General features: G+C 44.0%; 1 protein-coding gene across 2 annotated transcripts in view; it reads left to right on the forward strand.

Moving 5' to 3' along the window:
- ADCY2 (adenylate cyclase 2) overlaps window positions 1-22297 on the forward strand; it is a 218435-nt gene that overhangs the window by 106302 nt on the left and 89836 nt on the right. For both annotated transcript variants that reach the window (XR_009556182.1, XM_060253774.1), the window contains 6 exons: window positions 1822-1954; window positions 3228-3404; window positions 7954-7997; window positions 9481-9561; window positions 12773-12842; window positions 17900-17997. Coding sequence is in view for 1 of the 2 variants with exons in the window: in XM_060253774.1 (XP_060109757.1) it covers window positions 1822-1954; window positions 3228-3404; window positions 7954-7997; window positions 9481-9561; window positions 12773-12842; window positions 17900-17997 (603 nt within the window). In the remaining variant the exon portion in view is untranslated. The remainder of the gene's footprint in view (window positions 1-1821; window positions 1955-3227; window positions 3405-7953; window positions 7998-9480; window positions 9562-12772; window positions 12843-17899; window positions 17998-22297) is intronic.

Below are 22297 nucleotides of genomic sequence, written 5' to 3' on the forward strand. Positions count from 1 at the left end.
TGAAAGCCCATTTCTGTCAACTGAGGAGACCCATAGAGCCTCCTATGATTTTGGGGGACCAGGTTTATTTTAAATTATAAACTCTCCTCTCAGGTGTTCTAAAGGGCTTTGTGTTCGTTGCCATGCAGTATGTTTTGTGGTTAGCAACTAGAATATAGAGGTTGCTGAAGCAGGAATTATATGCTAACAACAACAACTTATTTACAAGTAGACAGGCCTGTAACTAGTTTTTTTTTTCCTCTTGGGGGAAGCAGGTGGAGCACCAAGTAAAGTTTAATTAAAATTTAATTTAATTTAATTTTAAAGAACCATTCCCAGGCTGTGCGCCCACCACCCTCTTTGCTGGCTTAGTCTTCTGAAGACCCAGTGAAAAGAGAGAGCGGAGGCTGCACGGCCTTCTTGTTGCCGGAGACAAGCCTTCTTCCCACTACCAAGCAGGAAGAAGACTCGGCAGCCAGCAACAAGGAGGCCATGTAGCCAACAGCGGGCCAGCCTCATTGCCGAGCTGTGTTTCTTGAAAGCTTCTGCTACAATAGAATTTGTTAGTCTTAAAGGGGCTACTGGACTCTTAACTATCTTCCAGCCACAGATCCTAATGGCCTGTCCAAAATGTCTGGGGCGGCGTCTAGTCGGCTGTCCATTAACAGATAAAGTTGGGTGCCATCTGCTGCTGCTGCTTATTATTATTATTATTAACAACAACAACAACAGCACTTGATTAATCACCCGATCCCATCTTATGCCAGGTTCTGGGCAATGTACAACATGTGTTATAAGATAGCATTCAAAATAAAAAACCTATATAACAATACCAATTTTTGAAATAATTTAAAAGCCCAGATGCCCTTTGGTTTTTTATCTGTGTTTCTGGACTACCGGGGCATCATCCGGGGGGGACGGGGGTGGGGGAGGAGAGAAAACTTACAAAGCATCTGGGAGTGTGGAAAATGGCAAAAAGCCTGGCAGAACATCTCTGCCTTTTAGGCCCTGTGGAATTGCATAAGATCCCGTAGGGCCCTGATGTTATCTGGCAGAGAGTTCCACCAGAATATTAATGACAACCCTACCCAACTCTCCAGACTAACTGGGCGAGGGGGTGCATGTAGATGTTAAATGACAATGGAGAGAGGACCATCCCCTGTGGAACCCCTCATTCAAGAGGGTAGCACAGGGACATCCTTTCCCTTAGCACCACCCTCTGTTCCTGACCACGGAGGAAGGAAGAAAGCCACTGTAAAGCAGTCCCCCATATCCCAACGTCAGCAGGGCTGTGGGTCAAGAGGTCATAGAAGACCATGTTGCATGATGCTGTCAGATCTAAGAGCAACAGCAGCTCTGTCCCGCCTTGATCCAGGTGCCTCCAGATGTTCTCAGATGTATTTTTTCCACTGGAAAACAGTAGTGCAAGACCTTTCTCCCTATTCAAATCAGGACTGTGATTAAGGGGAAGGGGATGCTAAACCTCCTCCCCTTTGCCACCACACACACACACACACAATTTTCCCAGGCTGCACAGTCCCGCGGAGCTGCTATTTGGGAATGCATTCAGGCAATGCACAGACTTCCATTTATCTATAAAGATGTTTGACTTTTGCATTTGTGGATCTCTTGGCATCTAATTTATTACTAAGACTTGGCCAGTTGGCTTTGCTTGCATAACAATCTTCAAATTACTTGTGTGTATTTTTTTTTACAATGTGTCGCTTGATTACTCTAATTTTATTATATATCTGAAACTGTGGGAAATGCAGCTCAATAACAAAAAATATTCTAATTGTTAATGTTGTATAATGGTTATTTTAAAATAAACCATGATTTCAGCCGTGTTCACATTACTTCAGTCACCTTGGCACATTTGAATGGGGCTTACAAAGTGGAAGACGGAGACGGAGATGCAAGGGAGCCGTATCTTAAAGAGCACAAAGTGAAAACCTACTTTATAATCAATCCGAAGGTGAGTACAGTTCAGTTGAATTGCTCATATCTTTAATGAGAACAGTAGGCTATTGTATTTGAAAATGCTGCAGTGCTGGGAAAGAGATAATTTTGCTTCTGGACTCCTAAAGTTATGTTTTCCTTGTTATCTGGATTGGTTTGTCATGTTCAGTAAGAATTGTGACAGTGAATCAGGATCTGTGTACATCTTTCTAGATTTGTGTCAGTTCAGATCTTTCTGTTAAATAGTTGACTCAAAGTTGCCATGTGATATAGTCAAGACTGGGGACATACAATTCTGAGGGAGGGCAGGAAACCATTATTGTGTAGCATTAGATGTAGAATTTTGCTTCCTGCACATTTCAGGAGTCTGATTTTTAAAAAATTTAAACGGACATGTTTCTAACCTTCCTTGCAGTAGAAGTATGTGTGATATCGTATAGTTGATTCTTGTGGAATTCTCAGAAACCAGAAAAAATTAGAAACCAAAATAAGAGAATCAGAATGGTATCACGGTTAGTGTGTTGAAATAGGACCTCTGAAACCCAGGTTTGAATCCTCAGTTTGCCATGGCTGACTTTAGCTCCACACTTTCAACCTAACCTACCTCACTGGGGTTTTGTGAGAAGAAAATGATTTAAATTACTTTGGGTCCCTTTTGGGGAGAAAAATGGGATGTGATTGAAGGAAATAAATAGTTAAATAAATTTTTGTCTGTAATCAGCAATGCTAGAAAAAGTTGCGCAACATAGCTGAAGTGCAAAATAAGATAAAATGTCCAACGTGGCAGTTACAGAATTTAGTTTTTGCTTGATGTAGAATTTGAATTTATACATTGTTATAGAACCCCTGAGAAGCAGCATGCTTTGAGAGCTTTGGTATCAATATAAAACATTTCTTTTCCCCATTGCACCATTGTTTTTCTTCTTGGTTTTGATGCAGAATTTAAATTGTCTGGACACAGAAAGGTAATTCTTTATTGTGGAATGTCCAAAGCAGTGGAGATCGGGAGAGTGTTACTGTCTCCTGCCTCCACCATGATTATTTATTTATTTAGAACATTTCTATACTACCTGTTCAGAGTCCTGCTCAAGGTGGCTTCAAGTTAAGAGCCACAGTATTAGAAAACAAAAAACCAAGCTATTAAAAAACCCAGGCCATTAAAAACAATGGATTGTGTTATTATCAAATGTGTTGCTTTAAACTTAATAATGTGTAAGTTGCCTTAAGTACCCTGGGTACAAAGGCAGACTTTAAAATATATAAGCTACATTTGCTTTGTGTGCTTTCAGGAGGAAACGCAGAGTCCACAGAATCATTTCCAACCCCGGAGCACTTTAGATGGAGCCAAAATGAGAGCCTCTGTCCGCATGACCCGCTATTTAGAATCCTGGGGAGCAGCCAAGCCGTTCGCCCATTTGCACCAACGGGACAGCCTGATTACTGAGAGCGGCAAGATCAACACCATGGTACAGGCTACCATTTTAAGCAGCAGAATAGTATTTCCAGAGGAACAGGTGTTCTTGGAAAGATTTCTTTTAATTTTTTTTTTAAAAAATAGTTATTATTTTTAAAGGAAAAGAGAACAAAATAAATTAAAAGCCAAGCATCCGAATAAATATTACAACAGTGGTGGTGGATCTACGCATACATTTCTATAAATTATTTTCAAATATCTAAAAATAAGTCCATATGCAATTGCTGCCTATATGTCATGCATTCAAATACTGATAAGAGTTCTGTCTATTTACTGGAGGTGGGCTTTTATCTTTCTAATTTGTAATACGAGTCTTTTAGCTGTAGTGAGGCCACTGAGGCCACCTTTGTTGACAGCCTCTGAGAGATTGAAAGTACATAAGCATCTTCAAAAATCAATGGACGTTCTAATATACTGTGAAGGCCAATGTGTCAAGTACAAGTCCCTGACAAGGATTTGTCTCTTTATGGTTCAGAAACTGTCTACTGATTTTCATAATAGTATTGTCATTGCTGATGAAAAGTCAGTTATCCAAAGTACATTCATATATCCATAACTATATTGTTTTAGATGTTCATACATGTATTCACACATATATATTCATAACTAAACTAATTCAGTGTTCGCTATGCTAAACCAGTCTTCACTAACCCTCATATATATTCATTGTATTCTTTTAAGGTTTATGTAGAATAGTGTTGGTAATAAAGGACGTCACAGTAGGGAGTAAGCCACTGTGGGAAGCAAGGTTCCCTGGTACCGGAAGATAGGTAACAGTGAAAGATATCTGCAAGTACGAATGCAACCTTGGAGAAGAGTAACACCAGAGTCTGGGAACTAATTCAAAGACTCTTGAGCGAGAGACGTTTAGGTGGAAGAAATAATGGGCCGTTAACCTGTAACCTATATTTGGTTTCATGCCAGTCTGGCAAGACTAGTCTTGCGTGCACATGTTACAAGTGTTTGCTACCTGATTCTTCATTAAAAGCTTCTTTTGTGTTTACTCAAGAGGTCCTATGATAGATTCTGGGCAAAACCTTACACAATGGCCAGCAACAATAAACTTGAACTTGCATTCATTCTAATACACATTGGATATGAGTAATAATTTCTTCACAGAAAACTGAATGACTGGACATGCCAAAGCATATGTTTAAGGGACATGTTCTGTGGGTTACGGTGGTGACAGTTTAGCAAAAGACTGAGTAGTGTCACTGTGGTGTCAAGTATATCCTAAACATAATTTTTTGCTGAATGAGTTGCAACATTAAGATTCATGGAGAGAGCAGGTATAAACTTCAATGTCATATCCCATTGCTTTGGAAAAGAATAGGATGATCTTGCTCCTTATTCCCTTCATATCATATTTCTTAATCAACATCAAATATGTATAGACAAATGTTGTAGGTTTCATTTGCTTCATTAATTCAGAGTTTCCAGGAGCAAAAGGAACTGTGAGACAGTTTAATGCCGCAGTTGCAGTTGTCCGTTCAACAGAGTTGATGAGTCATATGTAGACCTCAGCTGAGAAAATGACAAAAACCTATCATCATAGTCTATCAGTTGGTCAAATGTAAAAATCCCCCTTTTGATCCTTTGTTGTTGTTGTTCAGTTGCACAGTCGAGTCCAGCTCTTTGTGACCCATGCCTTCCATTAAAAAAAAAGATTCATTCCCAATTTTTATATTTGGATTGGCCCATAATGTTAATTTAACTTGTGAAAATGAACCGAATGAATATTATTGTGATATTATACACCCTTGTTCTCCAGCTGCAGAAATTGCAGAAGGGATAGGATCAATTCTAACATAAGTAGATCCTGTCACATTCCACTCAGAGAGGAGCACCAAACAAAAAGCCGTCAAGAGCCCAAGATGTAGTCCAGCTGGAAGGAGAGATCCCAGTGATTCATACAAGTTTACAATGATTAGTACAAGTTTGCCAGATGACATAGGCTAAGATCAGGGAAACCCAGGGCTTTTTTTGTAGCGGGAACTCCTTTGCATATTAGACTACACCCCCCTTCTGGAGCTTTCAGCAGATCCCGTAAGAAGAGCCCTGTAAGCTCTTGGAGGATTGGCTACATTGGGGGGGTGTAGCCTAATATGCAAAGGAGCTCCTGCTACAAAAAAAAAGCCCTGGGGAAATCAAATCCTTCTTCACTGAGGTGGAAGTTACATCCTCTTTAAAGAGATCTGAAGCTGGGTCAGTTGCTTGACGTATTTTGCTCTAGTTGCAAGGATGCCATAATGCTTCACTTGTCCCCGTTGGTACAAATGATAAGAAAAATGGGACAGGGGGAACAAAACCAGTGGAAAAATATCACAGAATCCCCCAGAGAAACACACTCAAGTCTGATGAATATGCAGTAATATATAGAACAAAAATAAATATAGCAATCTATAGCAAGTATACTAAAGTCAGATTACAAGCATCATCATCATAGATATAATAAAAGCCTAATGGGTGGCTTGATCTTCAATTTTTTTTGGAAGTTATGGCTACCACAGGAGTGGCCTTGCACACTGTCTGTCACCACTTCCCCCGCCCCCCCGCCCCAAATTGGGTAGCCTTGCTGTGATCTGCCTACTGTTGGCCCTGTCAGGCCAGAAGGCCACTGACCTTTGAGCAAGACAGTTCTCTGCTGACAGGTTCTCCTGGAGCCTTACTGATTACTATTGCCTCTCCTCAGTCCATCCCCCCCCCCAAACAATGCTGCCACCATTTTGTCGCCTCCAAGTAACACTCCCCGCCAAAATTGCACTCGCCTGGTAGACACACCCCACCTCTACTGTGAATGCAGCCAGTTGGGGCATCAGTGCAACTTCTCTGAGCTTGACTTGGAGGAGAATGCTTCTTCAGCGTGCTCTTAGAGCACACTGTGGAAGCCCGGCTCGGCCAGACTCTGCCCACCCCTCCTTCCACACTGCTGCGGCTGCTCTCCCCGTGGGCAGGGGTGTGGCAGCAGGGCAGGCGCAGGTGGGGGGCACAGGAATGGTGTCAGCCTGGGGTGCCCAAGGCCCTAGCACCGGGCCTGCCAGGATCCCGGGCAGGCGAAAGAGGGGGTGGCAAAGGAAGGCAGTCTCCAAGTGGCAGAGCGGTGCCCTCCTACCTCCTTCAGCTGACTGGGTCCTGGGCTGATGAAAGAGGCAGTGTGAGGCAGCAATGTGTCCTTTTTTTCTTTTCACCAGCCTGTTAATTTTGAATCATAGAGTTGGAAGGGACCTCCAGGGTCATCTAGTCCAACCCCCTGCACAATGCAAGAAACTCACAAATACCTCCCCCTAAATTCACAGGATCTTCATTGCTGTCAGATGGCCATCTAGCCTCTGTTCTTCCTAATGTTGAGTCAGAAACTCTTGATTTAATTTCAGCACATTGGTTCTGGTCCTACCTTCTGGGGCCACAGAAAACAATTCCACACCCTCCTCTATATGACAGCCCTTCAAGTACTTGAAGATGGTGATCATATCACCTCTCAGCTGCATCCTCTCCAGGCTAAACATGCCCAACTCCTTCAACCTTTCTTCATAGGACTTGAGAAAGGTCTTTGATACCGAAATGGATCAATTTTACAATTGAATTCTGTTGAGATTTTGAGAATATCCTTTCTTCATCATGATGATTATACCCTCTGTACCGTGACATTTTGAGGTCTGTTGTTGCATTTGTTGGTGGACTTTGTATTTCCCCCCTTTTTGATATTATATGTGATGCTTGTGATCTGACTTTGGTATTTTTGCTATCTATTGTTCTATATAATATATTATCTACATATTCATTAGACTTGAGTGTGCTCCTCTTGAGGATTTTGTGATATTTTTCCTGTTTGCACAAATGACATTCTGTTTACTTTGTCTCATAGAACAGGAAAGGTTCCATTGTGGACAAATATCTCTATCTGAACATCACTCCCCCTTCCTATAAATTGTCCCAGCAGAACCTTGGGCAGTTGCTTTAAACATATAAAGATGAGAAAACCCATGAAGCTGCCTTCTACTAGGTCACACACTTGGGCTATCAACGTATGCTCTGACTGGCAGCTGCTCCAGGGTCTCATACCAAGGTCTTTCTTGGAGTTCTGGGTTTCCTGGAAAAATCTAGATGGATAATATACGAGGTAGACCTTAGGGCTGATCCAGCAGGTCTCATTTTCTAATCCTCACGTCATTAGCACATCCTTCTGATTCAGCTAAATAGCTGGCCTTTGAATAGCTTAAACCAGGGATGGCCAACGGTAGCTCTCCAGATGTTTTTTGCCTACAACTCCCATCAGCACCAGCCAGCATGGCCAATGACTGGGGCTTATGGGAGTTGTAGGCAAAAAAACATCTGGAGAACTACCGTGGCCACCCCTTGCTTAAACTATTAAGGGTACATTCAGATGAATGAGTTTTATTTATTGGGTTTTGAATGAGGGGGAGTGCTCCATGATAAACTGGATTTCAGAACATCTTTATGACCAGCACATATTCAAAATGAAAGAACATTTATTAACATACTTGGATAACTGAGTGACACTTTCTGTTACTCTATTTTAGGACATGCCGATGGGTCAGTATAATTTCCAGAGATGCAGAGAAAGGTATGTGTTAATTTGATAACAATTAATTAATTAACAAAACAATCTTAAGATAAAGTAGGAGTTGACTGCTTAAATTGGTTTCATTCTGCGGGTCAGATTTGCTCTTTTAAGTGTTTTAATTTATTTTATTCCTTACTTATTTTATTGGATTTATATCCCACCTTTCTGCAAAGCAGGCTCAGGGCGGGTTCCAGCATGGTTTCAAATATTAGCAAAATTTACAGACTAAAACATCTAAAACAGCCAGCAAATCAGCGCTTCAACAGATATGACTGCATTTGTCCAGTTAGTAAGTTAGATCTGGAGTTGCCAAGTCCAATTCAAGAAATATCTGGGGACTTTGGGGGTGGAGCCAGGAGATGTTGGGGGTGGAGCCAGGAGACAGTAGGGGTGGAGCCAAGATCAAGGCTGTGACAAGCTTAATTGAACTCCAAAGGGAGTTCTGGCCATCACATTTAAAGGCACACCTTTTCAGTGCCTTCCTTCCATAGGAAATAATGAAGGATAGGGGCACCTTCTTTTGGGGCTCATAGAACTTGACCCCCTGGTCCAATCTTTTTGAAACTTGGGGGGTATGTTGGGGAGAGGCACTAAATGCTATATTGAAAATTTGGTGCCTCTACCCCAAAAAACAGCCCCCCCAGAGGTGCAGATACCCGCGGATCAATTCTCCATGATTTTCTATGGGAATAAATCTCCATAGGGAATAATAGAGTTCCCAGCAGACATTTCCCTCCCCTCCCCCCACTTTCTGATGACCCTGAAGTGGGGGGAGGGACTCCAAACCGGGGGATCCCCTGCCCCCACCTGGAGATTGGCAACCCTAGTTAGATCCCTGGGTTGCTGTTGGGGAGGCCTAATAAATGGGGGTGCCTGCTGCCCCAACTAAAGGCCTGGCAGAAGAGCCCCAATATACAAGCCCTGTGGAACTGCAGCAGGTCTCTAATAGAAGTTCATTCCACCAGGCAAGTGCCAGGGCCTAAAAAGCCCCTGCTCTAGCTGAGGCAAGCTGATTGGCAGGCCTTTAAATCACGCCAGAGGCCAGCCACAACACTCAAACAGCAGAATTGTGGCAGCAGTGCTGAATGGTTGGGGCGCTGAGTTTGGGGGAGGCAGGCAGAAGTCGGGGGCAGGGCCCCCAAAGACCCCCACATGGCTACAAGGCTGGTCTTCCCGGAGCTAAGTTCACACTACCAGCTGACAATCTTTATATTAGTAGAAAAGAGCAAGAGACATATTTAGCACCTTAAAGATTAACAAAATTTGTGGCAGGGAATGAGCTTTGATAAGTTGCTGCTCACTTCTTCAGATACCTTTAAATTGTAAAATAACACATAATTAACACAGATCAATATGTGACAAAACATTAAATATCATCATGGGGATAAGCAGGATTTTTGTTTCATCCTTTCTTACTACTGACGTACTTTTTATCCCCAGTATGTTAATTCTTTTCGTGTGGTGTGTTGCTTGTCTTCTGCAGAACAAAATCTCAGAAGAAAAAGTTTGAAGAAGAGCTGAATGAAAGGATGATTCAAGCAATTGATGGCATAAATGCTCAAAAGTACGTTTACCCCCCAATAGTATCAGAAAGGGCATGCATGTGAGGAATCTGAAAGACTTCTGGCCAGTCTCCTTGAAGCAGACCAGGAGGGATCCTCTCTGATAGTCTCTTGGTCATTGAGAAAGCAGAAAGCAGCAAGTTATAGGAGACAAATGAGGAAAACTGGGAAAAGTGTCCTGATCTGTTGTGTCTGAGCACTCTAGGATGGAGCCACCTTTAGTGCTTTCCCCCCACCAGGGTAGAGTGCCCTGAATTCTATGTGGGGATGTGTTCATGGAGCCTTCTCGTAACTGAAAAGATGATGACAAGATCCTTCTTCACAGAAAGCTCTGCAAAAAGCATACCTTATCCATCTCCAAATTTTAAACTTAGACCACCAGTCCTACCTAGAAAAATGGCTTCCATTTTTAGAGAAAGAACAAACCATCTCAGTGTTGAGCCAATCTAGACAATCACATCCTCCACTCAATGTTTTAGCCCACTTCTGACTTGATAATTATTATTTATAGATTATAAACTGGTTGTATTTTTAATTATAAATAAATATTTAAAAAGCCTTGGGCCACAGTCTTAAGAGCAGCATTGCCCTCCAGTAGACTCATATAAAGGCAGAAGATTAAAATGTATGCTGCTGTTTATTATTTGTTAATGTGCAGTCCTTGAGCTTTGTTTCATGTGCTCAAGCCTTAGCTAATTTCATTATACTTAAGGAGGACATCTGTTCTTGCATTTTGGTGGTGTGGACTTTGAGTACTAAGTAGAAGAAGAAGATGAAGAAGAAGATATTGGATTTATATCCCGCCCTCCACTTCGAAGAGTCTCAGAGCAGCTCACAATCTCCTTTCCCTTCCTCCCCCACAACAGACACCCTGTGAGGTGGGTGGGGCTGGAGAGGGCTCTCACAGCAGCTGCCCTTTCAAGGACAACCTCTGCCAGAGCTATGGCTGACCCAAGGCCATGCCAGCAGGTGCAAGTGGAGGAGTGGGGAATCAAACCCGGTTCTCCCAGATAAGAGAGCTCTAGCTGACCCAAGGCCATTCCAGCAGGTGCAAGTGGAGGAGTGGGGAATCAAACCCGGTTCTCCCAGATAAGAGAGCCATGGCTGCCCCAAGGCCATGCCAGCAGGTGCAAGTGGAGGAGTGGGGAATCAAACCCGGTTCTCCCAGATAAGAGAGCCATGGCTGACCCAAGGCCATGCCAGCAGGTGCAAGTGGAGGAGTGGGGAATCAAACCCGGTTCTCCCAGATAAGAGAGCCATGGCTGACCCAAGGCCATGCCAGCAGGTGCAAGTGGAGGAGTGGGGAATCAAACCCGGTTCTCCCAGATAAGAGAGCCATGGCTGCCCCAAGGCCATTCCAGCAGCTGCAAGTGGAGGAGTGGGGAATCAAACCTGGTTCTCCCAGATAAGAGTCCACACACTTAACCACTACACCAAACTGGCTCTCCAAGTACAGCTGTCTAAGGATGATCAGAGGCTGCATTTAACTTTAGAGACTGAAATCAAGGTTCTGATTTTGACCCATACCCCCTAAAATAGTTCAGATGAAAGCAGCCAGTTTGGCGTAGTGGTGAAGTGTGCAGACTCTTATCTGGAAGAACCAGGTTTGATTCCCCACTCTTGCTTGCAGCTGCTGGAATGGTCTTGGGTCAGCCATAGCTCTCACAGAGGTTTTCCTTGAAAGGGCAGCTTCTGGGAGAACTCTCTCAGCCCCACCCACCTCACAGGCAATGTTCCCTCTAAGCTGCAGAGTCTTGTGAGCAAAAATTCTATTTTGTGAGCCACTGACATTAAAGTTGTAAGCTACTGCATAAATTACTATGCTCGGGGGTTATTTTTCCTGCGCTAAGACAAAAATGTGTGAGCTGGAGGCTAAAAATCTGTGAGCTAGCTCATGCTAACTCAGCTTAAAGGGAACACTGCTCACAGGGTATCTGTTGTGGAGGAGGAAGATAAAGGAGATTGTAAGCTGCTCTGAGACCCTGATTCAGAGAGAAGGGCGGGGTATAAATTTGCAGTTTTCTTTTTTCTGTATACCTAAGTATTGTGACCAAGTGTGCATTCTAACAGGATAGCGAGCCTTCATTTAGAATGTGTTTTCCAGACAGTTTTGAAACTGCCCCGATTCCAGTTTGTTTTATACCTGTTTTACTGTCATGACTTCATGCAAAGAATCCTGGGATTCTAATTTGAGGACATACCAAGAATCCCTTGTACAGGAGTACTGTTCCAAGGATTTCTTTGGCAGAGTTTAGTGGTATATAAATAGTACTCAAACTGGGGTGGAATAAAAATTGGCTTCTACTCTTGAAATAAGGTTTATTTTTTCCCCTCTACTTTTCAGGAAAATGTGAGAATTAATGATGTTCTGTACTGCAGTGATCCATCCTTTTTTAACCCACTCTGTCTCAAGAAGCTCTGTGTGACTCCATAGTGCTGTCTTCTGTTTTGTCCTGTCATGATCCTGGGCCTCGTGAGGCCTGCAAGCCCCAGAGAAGCCTGTCTAGGAGTTCCTGGGGAAAGCCTACATTTCCCAGGATCTCGTCTGTCCCTCTGATTGGGTGGCAAGGTTTTGGAGGGAAACTAGCTCACAGAGGGGTGGGGTCTGGGAGAAGAGCATAAAAAGGCTAAGACCAGACAGGGTGTGTTCTTTTTCTGGAGAAGCTGCAGGCAGAGAGGTTGCAAACAGAGAAGGAGGGCTCTCCGGAAGAGGCAGCAGGGAAAGATCCCTTACCCAAGGGGACAAGTGTTGGCTATTAGAGTAGGGACTGCATAGTTAAACACATAAAGGTTTTGTTTCTTTGCACCAACCTTTACTGTTTTCATATTCACTTTAGCACTAAATCTTTGTCACCCACTTATTGTTTTAGAGCACTAATAATAAACTTTTTGTTGTTATACTGCCTGGGTTCTCACATCTCCTTGGTCACAATTACGAGGTATTTATTAATAAGGAAGACCAGGGTGGTTGGGTGCTCTGGGCCCTTCCATATAGACCCCTACCAAAGTGGTGGCAGCCAGTAGAAGGTCCTTCTAGGCCCTGCTGTGTGACATGTCCTCACAACCACCCTGTGTCGTAGGTTAAGCTGACAGGAGGGAACTGGCACAAGTTTGCTCGTGGCTTCCTGGCTTGCGGGGGGCGCGATTTGAATCCAAGTCTCCCCTGCGACCTTCCCTTGCTGTAACCACAACACACTTCCTCATCTCTTCTAGGCAATGGCTTAAATCTGAGGATATTCAAAGGATATCATTGCTTTTCTACAACAAAGCTCTAGAAAAAGAAGTAAGTGATTTTTAATGCCAAACTGTATTTTATGCTGCATATTCATTAAAAAACAAACAAACGCAGGACATAGCCACCATTGGTTCTGTGCTCACCTGCCGGACAGATTATCAAAATGGTGCCTGGAAAGGAGGAGTTCACCTTAGGGTTGCCAACCCCAACTCAAGAAATATCTGGGGACTTTGGGGGTGGAGCCAGGAGACATTGGGGGCGGAGCCAGGAACAAGGGTGTGACAAGCATAATTGAACTCCAAGGGAGTTCTGGCCATCACATTTAAAGGGACAGCACACCTTTTTAAATGTCTTCCTTCCATAGGAAATAATGAAGGATAGGGGCACCTTCTTTTGGGGCTCATAGAGTTGGATCCCCTGGTCCAATCATTTTGAAACATGGGGAGTCCTTTGGGGAGAGGCACTAGATACTGTACTGAAAATATGGTGCCTCTACCTCAAAAAAACAGCTCCCCCAGAGCCCCCGAAACTTCCAGATCAATTCCCCATTATACCCTATGAGAACCGATCTCCACATAGGGAATAATTAAGTGCTCAGCAGACTTCTCTTCCCTGCTCCCCCCCCCCCCTTTCTGGCGACTCTGAAGTGAGGGATTGGCCTCTCTACTCACGAGTTGCAGCCAACTTCTTCCAAGTAACACAGACATCCCATCCCAAGAGGAAGCCTTTCCAATCTGAGACTGACGCCTCCGGAGGTGGAAAGTCACATGGTGGCTTTGGGGGGCGGGGCTTCCCCCCTCTGGCCAGCTAACTGGGGGCGGGAAGGAGCCTGGGAAAGTGGAAGAACCCCTGCTGGGACCTGGAGATTGGCAAGCCTAGTGCACCTTCATGAAGTGAGAAGCAGAGTAGCTGTGGATTCTCTCAACTGTTCTTCTCTCAACTGTTCACTGCCCTCTTGGATAAACTGTTATTCCATGTGGAAAAGGAAGGACAGAAGGACCTGGAGGAGGAACAAGTGGGAGGAGGTGTGGCTGCCCCGTCTGCTGCTTTATCTGACAATGCAATGGTGGACACACATTCTCTGGTTTAGAACATGGCAGCCCAACCTATAGAGCATTTCAAGTTTGAAATCTATTGCAGTGTGTGTACATGCAGTTAGGATTTTGTTGACACTCCCACTGAAATGGCATCTGTGTGAAATCTATCCCTCGCCCTGCCACCAAGGAGCTCAGGGAGGCCTAGATAGTTCTCTTCCTCCTCCATTTATCCTAACAACAGCCCTGTAAGGTCAGTTTGGCTGAGAGAGGAAGACTGGCCCATTGAACTCTGTGACTGAATGAGAATTTAAACCTAGGTTTATTCTGTCCTGTTCTGGCTCTTTAACCACTAAACCATAGAACCATAGAGTTGGAAGAGACCTCCAGGGCCACCTAGTCCAATCTAGTACAATGCAGGAAAAACCACACAGGTTTTGTTCATTATAATTTACAGGGGGGGAAGGGAAACATTTTATGCCTTGGTTAAATATTTCACCTCTGGGCAGTTTACTGGGACATTCTTCTGTACAAGCCCTATAGAAATGCACGCTGGTGCTCTTGTGCGTCTCCCATGCAGTTCAACACCACATACGCAGCAGAATTCCTAGCATCATAGAATCATAGAGTTGGAAGGTACCTCCAGTGTCATCTAGTCCAACCCCTGTAAAATGCAGAAAACCTCCCCCTAAATATACAGGATCTTGTAAAATGCACAAATACCTCCCCCTAAATTTACAGGATCTTCATTGCTGACAGATGGCCATCTAACCTCTGTTTAAAAACCTCCAAGGAAAGAGAGCCCACCACCTCCCGAGGAAGCCTGTTCCACTGAGGAACTGCTCTAATGGTCAGGAAGTTCTTCCTAATGTCGAGCCAGAAACTCTTGATTTAATTTCAATCCATTGGTTCTGGTCCTACCTTCTGGGGCCACAGAAAACAATTCTGCACCATCCTCTCTATGACAGCCCTTCAAGTACTTGAAGATGGTGATCATATCATCTCTCAGCTGCCTCCTCTTCAGGCTAAACATGCCCAGCTCTTTCAGCCTTTCTTCATAGGACTTGGTCTCCAGACCCTCACCATCTTCATTGCCCTTCTCTGGACCTATTCCAGCTTGTCTATATCCTTAAAATGTGGTTCCCAAAACAATACTCCAGGTGAGGTCTTACCAGAGCAGAGTAAAGCACTACCATCACTTCATGTGAGCTGGACACTATACTTCTGTTGATACAACCCAAAATTGCATTTGCCTTTTTAGCCACCACATCACACTGTTGACACATATTCAGTGTATGGTCCACTAAGACCCCTAGATCCTTTGCACACATACTACTGCCCAGACAAGTCTCCATCCTATAGCCATGCATGGGATTTTTCCTACCTAAATGCAGAACTTTACATTTATCCCTGTTAAAATTCATTTTATTGGTTTTAGCCCAGTTTTCCAGCCTGTCAAGGTCATCCTGTATCGTTTCTGTCTTTTACTGTATTTGCAATCCCTCTCAATTTGGTATCATCTGCAGATTTAATAAGCATTCCCTCGATTTCTTCATCCAAATCATTTAAAAAGTTGTTGAACAAAACAGGTCCCAGGACAGATCCTTGAGGCACTCCACTTGTCACTCCTCTCCAAGAGGATGAGGAACCATTCACAAGCACTCTTTGGGTGCAATCTGTCAACCAGTTACAGATCCACCTAACAGTAACAGGATCCAAACCATATTTTACCAACTTGTCAACAAGGATAGTATGTGGAACCTTATCAGAAGCCTTACTGAAATCAAGATAAATGATGTCTACAGCATTCCCCTGATCCAGCAAGGTAGTCACTTTCTCAAAAAAAGAGATCAGGTTAGTCTGACCTGACTTGTTCTTGAGAAACCCATGCTGGCTCTTAGTAATCACAGCCATCCTTTCTAAATGTTCCAGGACTGACTGATGATTTGTTCTAAAACTTTTCCAGGTATAGACATCAAGCTGATGGGTCGGTAGTTACCCGGATCCTCCTTTTTGGCCTTCTTGAAGATGGGGTCAACATTCGTCCACCTCCAATCTTCTGGCACCCCTCCTTTTCTCCAAGAATTCTTAGAAATAATAGCCAGGGGCTCAGAAATTACATCTGCAAGCTCTTTTAGAACCCTTGGATGCAATTCATCTGGCCCTGAGGACTTAGTTTCATTTAAAGAAACTAGGTGTTTATGTACTACCCCTATGCTGATCTTAGGTTGGGACTCCATACCCTCCTTATAGGTTCTGTTTTTGCCATGTTGAGCACAGTTTCCCCCAGAAGAGAAGACTGAGGAAAAGTAGGAATGAATCCTAGATGTATGGCATGATTTGTGTAGGCTTCGTTTCTGGCAAAGGCCTTTCTGCACTGTGCCAGACTCCACACAGTTACTGATTGATTGCTGAATGAGCTCTGAGGCGGTTTGCTTTTTTATGGCTGGCTCAAGTTCATCATAGGAAATGCAAGAAGAGCGATGGGATCAGACCAACGGTCCACTGAGATCAGCATTGTGCTTCCAGCTAGATGTTCCTAGGCAGAGCTGGATGACTGGCCAAGCCAGGTCCAGGCTACGTCACAATGCCGTGGAGGTGTGGCTTGAACCTGGCCATCAGCAGCACAGTGTCAAGAACGGTTCTTGCCATATATGGCTTGCTATGAGTCTATCCTTTTTGGTCTATGCTGCATTTCATTGTACTCTTGCTATATTAGATTGCTTGCTTTGCTAATCTATTTTATTACGTTTGTAACAAGTACAAGTAACCTTTTCTGCCCTGGGAATGTGGCACAACCAGCCTTCGAAGGTCAAACAGCCTTATCTGTTACCCAGAGATTCCTACTTTCGCTTTTGTGAGAAACCTGCACCAGCTAACTCAAAGAAGGGGGGAAGGGGGGATGCTTTTCATTGGTAGAGAAAAAAGGTGCTTTTAGTTTGTTCGTGTAACGACTGGAACCAGATGGTATATCTGTTTATACTGAACCTGGGGGACCCAGTTTCACCAAGACTACCTGTAACATCTTCATTTAATGAATAAGACTTATTTGATTACATCATAGAGGTGATCATTAATGGGGATTGTGCAGCACTTGACCCAGGACCCAGGAGGGGATGGTTGCATGATGTTAGGGGCAATGCAACACCTAGAGGCAGCCCTCCATCCTGGAAGCAGATCACTGGCATTAAGAAGCCTCTGCAATTGTGGTTCTGTTTAGCTATCACAGCTAACCCCAACTGTTGCTAGACAGAATCATAGAGTTGGAAGGGACCTCCAGGGTCATCTAGTCTAACCCCCTGTACAATGCAGGAAACTCACAAATACCTCTCCCTAAATTCACAGGATCTTCATTGCTGTCAGATGGCCATCTAGCCTCTATTTAAAAACCTCCTAGGAAGGAGAGTCCACCACCTCCCGGGGAAGGCTGTTCCACTGAGGAACAGCTCTAACAGTCAGGAAGTTCTTCCTAATGTTGAGCCTGAAGCTCTTTTGATTTAATTTCAACCCACTGGTTCTGGTCCTGCCTTCTGGGGCCACAGAAAACAATTCCACAGCATCTTCTCTATGACAGCCCTTCAAGTACTTGAAGATGGTGATCATATCACCTCTCGGCCGCCTCCTCTCCAGGCTAAACATGCCCAGTTTCTTCAACCTTTCTTCATAGGACTTGGTCTCCAGACCCCTCACTATCTTCATCGCCCTCCTCTGGACCCGTTCCAGCTTGTCTATATTCTTAAAATGTGGTGCCCAAAACTGAACACAATACTCCAGGTGAGGTCTTACCAGAGCAGAGTAAAGCGATACCATCACTTCATGTGATCTGGACACTATACCTGTCGATATAGCCCAAAATTGCATTTGCCTTTTTAGCCTTGATGTATCCTTGTTGTATCCTTGGTTCCATTTGCCTTGATGTATCCTTTCTCATGTCCAGTGAACACCACTCGCCTGTTAAGAACTGGTCTGTTTTCCCCACTGCTTGTACCTGTGATTGTTTAGCAAATTGGTTTTAACTGCTGGTAGAATTCTTTTTATTTCTTTCATAATCTCCTTCTAATTTTCTTCTAGTATAGAGCAACAACGCTGCCAGCATTCAAGTACTATGTGACCTGCGCTTGTCTCATATTCTTCTGCATCTTTCTTGTGCAGGTTCTAGTTCTGCCAAAGTAAGTAGCTGGTATCAATGCCTGCTTATTTCTATCACTGTGGATGTCTCCCTTTTCACACTTGCTAGCTGCTTGTTTGTGGTTGGCTCAGGTACATCACAGGAAATGCAAGAAGAGCTGTGGGGTCAGGCCAGGTCCTAACTGCAACATGGGAAAGAGCAAGAGTCCAGTGGCATCTTAAAGATGAACCAAATTTGTTGCAAAGTATGAGCTTTTGTGAATCACAAAAGTGCCACTGGACTCTTGCTCTTTTCTAATACTGCTGACAAACATAGCTACCCATCTTGATCTGTCTGCAACATGGGAGTCCCATTAAATTTTCTATCATGCCAAATTTTCTCTCATTACATATCATTTCTCCTCTCTGTCTGTCTGTCTGTCTCTCTCTGCTTTTGTCCTTCTATGTCTGCCTGCCAGTTTCTTCTTCCTTCTGTCTCTTCTCTCCGTTTTCCTCATCTGACAAGAACAAGTAGCAGCAGAAATGGAGATGACTGAGGAAGAGGGTTCTAAGCTGTAGGTTATGACGATGGATAGGCATGGGGGGATTGGAGGACCACGCAGGATACTGCTGGCTACTGAGCAGCTGCATGATGCTGATGGACCTTGCCTCTCAGTGAGGATGTGGGGGTCTCTTCTTCCTTAGTTGATACTCAGTGGCCACAGGATTACTTCCTGCCACTGCTCAGCGGCTGCAGTGGATCACTGAAAAGCCAAAAGGCTCTCCAGGTTGCCAGTCTGCCAGCCCTCATCATAATCCATTTGTACTGCACCAGTGCCTATAGAGTTGGGGGGTTTTAATATACGTAATAAACTTCAGAGGTTGGTAAAATGAGTACCCAGCTTGCTGGGGGTAAAGTGTAGATGACTGGGGAAGGCAATGGCAAACCACCCTATAAAAAGTCTGCCGTGAAAATGTTGTGATGTGATGTCACCCCAGAGTCGGAAATGACTGGTGCTTGCACGGGGGACTACCTTTACCTTTTAAATAAACTTTTAAGTTAATGTTACCGCATTTGCAATATGAATGCATAGAATTATCAGGGGAAACCACCTTCAGAATCATCGAGAGCTCTGCTGTCCCTTTTCCAAGCTCTGTTTTCTTGGGCTAAACCGTTTCAGCTCTTTCCACCCATTTCATAACACAAGATCATCTCTCCTCCTGGCTGTTCTCTGTTCCCCTTTGATTTTGTTCTCACTTGAATTCGTCCTTCGTAAAAAAAAAAAAGCTGCTAAAAACTGAGCAGACAGTCCCAGTTTATTTATGTTTTGTGAAGTACTTTGTATTTCTGGCAACTTTTCAGTATGTTTTTGTGGGCTTAGGTGGGGAATTGAGATTGTTTGAAAGAGAGATTTTTCCAGGGGTTATTTGGATTTGGGTTTAAAGTGTCAAATGCATCTCTCAGTGGTGGAAAGAATTACGTTTTGGGGCTCCAGAGTGCCCATCCCAGCTTTGCCATGTTTTTTTCAGATAGAAGCCATTTCGAAATGTGGCGTGAGTCTTCTGGATGCATGAGTTGCTTCCCCATGCAAAGGGGGCAATCATTGGAAATATGATTCTTTGAGGGGCTCTTGCCACTTGTTTCTTTGAAGCTCGTGTGAGCAGTGCTCTTTAGACAAGGGGGTGCCATGCAGCATGCTTTTCTTGCTTACTGGTTCCAAAGTGGGCTTCTTTTCAATGTAAGAGTTCCACAAACAAATCTGCGTCAAAAAGATGGCGTGAATAAAGCTTTTACACTTCGAACATCATTCCCTTTATAAATAGAAAATTTCAAGGAAGATATGGGGGTGCAGGGAGAACAGGGACATTTTGCTTCCTCGGATTTCCAGAGAACAACCCTTGCATGAATGTGTGTCTTAAAGCAACTGACAGACACACGCACAGTTTTTCAAAGCCACTCATTCTTCTGATGGCCTGTTGCACCTGGTAAAAGAAAGGGAGCGCTGCCATGAATGTGTTTGTATTCAAAATGCACTAACAATGGAACTCTTATCCACGCCAAGCCTCTGTGCTGATAGAAATCTGTCGAAAGCTTCTTCAATGTACTCCCCTCCGCAAAAGAAATGAGAGGAAAAGAATAGATGCCAATTATCAAAATAAAACAAAAGCTGTTGAAGCTGATAATGAGAATGCATATACGGAATCCTTGAAGGTTGGGGTCGTCTACCTGTGGCCTAGCCCCCCCTTCAAGGATTCCCCTGGCTGGTTAGCAAAGAACTTGGTCCACTGGCCAGTTAGCGAAGAACCACCAAACCCTCCACTGCTTGCTGAGAATCTGGTAGAGAATTATGCACCACTAGTTTTTGTGGGGCCCTGAATATGCAGCTGCCAGTTGTCTCCTCCATCCCATTTTCCTCCTACCCATGAAAACAAAGGGCCTTACCCTTGAAAATGGAAAATGTGCTTTCCTTTGCTATGACATCATAGAATCTTAGACCTGGAAGGGACCTCCAGGGTCATCTAGTCCAACCCCCTGCACAATGCAGGAAATCCACAAATACTGCCCCCACCACCACAACCCCAGTGACTCCCGCTGCAAGCCCAGAAGATGGCAAAAAACCTCCAGGGTCCCTGGCCAAACTGGCCTGGAGAAAAATTGCTTCCTGACTCTAAAGTGGTGATCAGCATTTCCCTGGGAGTGTGTAAGAAAGGGCCATGAGAACTAAGCACTGATGCAACCCCTCCTGCCCTCCCTCTCATGAACTGTCTTAAGTTCACAGGATCAACATTGCTTTCAGATGGCCATCTAGCCCCTGTTTAAAACCCAGATACCCACTGTACTCACTTCCAGAATTGTCACATCTGAAATCAGGGGAAGAGACTTCCAAGGCAACAGCTGTTTCTTTCCATTAGCATTCCTCAACGTAGGTTGGATCCAAACTAAAATGTTTATTGGCAGAATGGAACCTACCTGCCTCCCCCTGCAACTCGCCTTTCTACATAAAGTGACGCTCCAGGGAGTTAGCGGACCCTGAAGAATGACATGGGAAGGATCGGTGGAAGTGACAATTATGGTCTGGATCCAACTTACTGAATCTACACCTGTAGAGCACACCGTTTCCAGCTGTTTTATATAGGAGGTTCTGGCCTTTAGTGGGACAGATGACAATAGTGGTAGGTGGTTGATTCCTAAATAACCTCTGATGCTTAGCAAAGGCTTGGCTGCATCCCCTGTAGATGCTGTCCATAACTGGATGAGTGGGATCTTGGTCTGCGCCAGATGGCACTTTTGTCATGCTTTATTCAGGACGGCATAACCTAGATTAGTTATGCTTTACCCTGCTAAGAGGCCTAGTGTATGCACTCTTGCATCACTGAGCTATGGAGATTTTAGTAAAACAACAAAAAAAAGGAGAAGATAACACTATCCTGTTATCCTAGGACAATGTTACATTGTGTTGGGAAGCTCTTCAGTTAAAAGGAACACGAAAAGTTTATTGAAGTTTATCAAAGTTGGAGTAAAAATATTGTATGGCTTTGCTGAAACAGGTTGGCTGGTCACAATGCTCAGCAGGAATCAGCAGGAATCATGGTCTGGAACAGGAGTGGCCAAACTTGTTTAACATAAGAGCCACATATGATAAATGTCGGATGTTTGAGAGCCACGAGATGGAAGGAAGACAGATGGGAAGGGAGAAAGAGATGGAAAGAGAGCAACTTTAAATGCATTCTTCAAGCAGCTGGCTGGCTTGAAGAAGTGATTTAAGGCGGCAAATGCCTTCTCCAAGCTGGCTTATGAGGCAGAGGGGGCTTCGAGAGCCACACAATATATGTGAAAGAGCCAGATGTGGCTCCTGAGTCACAGTTTGGCCACCCCTGGTCTAACCTATACCTTAGGTTATAGGTTGCCTCCTGGATAGAAAGGCAGGTGTTACATATTATGAGTAGGAAAAATAAATCAGGAGTCTTCTGGCACTTTATATGCTAAGAAAGGGGTGTCTAATGTCTGAACCGCAGGCCAGAACTGGCCTGCCGAGGGCTTTAATCAGGCCTGTATGGCTCTTTTCTCCCTCCCCCTCCTGTCCTCACCATTTGAAGCTCCAAGTCTGATGCAGTTCCCTACTCTTTAATTTCCCTGCCTTTCAGCAGGAAGCAAAGCCGCAAGGAAAATGTGAAATGGATTTTCCATTAAGGTCTCTGTATGGATCTTGCTTTTAGACTGTTAAACTGCTTCGGGCCAAACTATTTATCACAGCAGCCCGTGTACTTGTAGGTGTGCCTGAATAAAGAAATGTGATTTTCAGTAAAACTGTTACATAAATATAGCTGATTGTAGTGTTACATTGAACCAAAGATGCAGTG

This window comes from Heteronotia binoei, chromosome 14 (genome assembly GCF_032191835.1).
Source record: "Heteronotia binoei isolate CCM8104 ecotype False Entrance Well chromosome 14, APGP_CSIRO_Hbin_v1, whole genome shotgun sequence".
Lineage (NCBI taxonomy): Eukaryota > Metazoa > Chordata > Lepidosauria > Squamata > Gekkonidae > Heteronotia > Heteronotia binoei.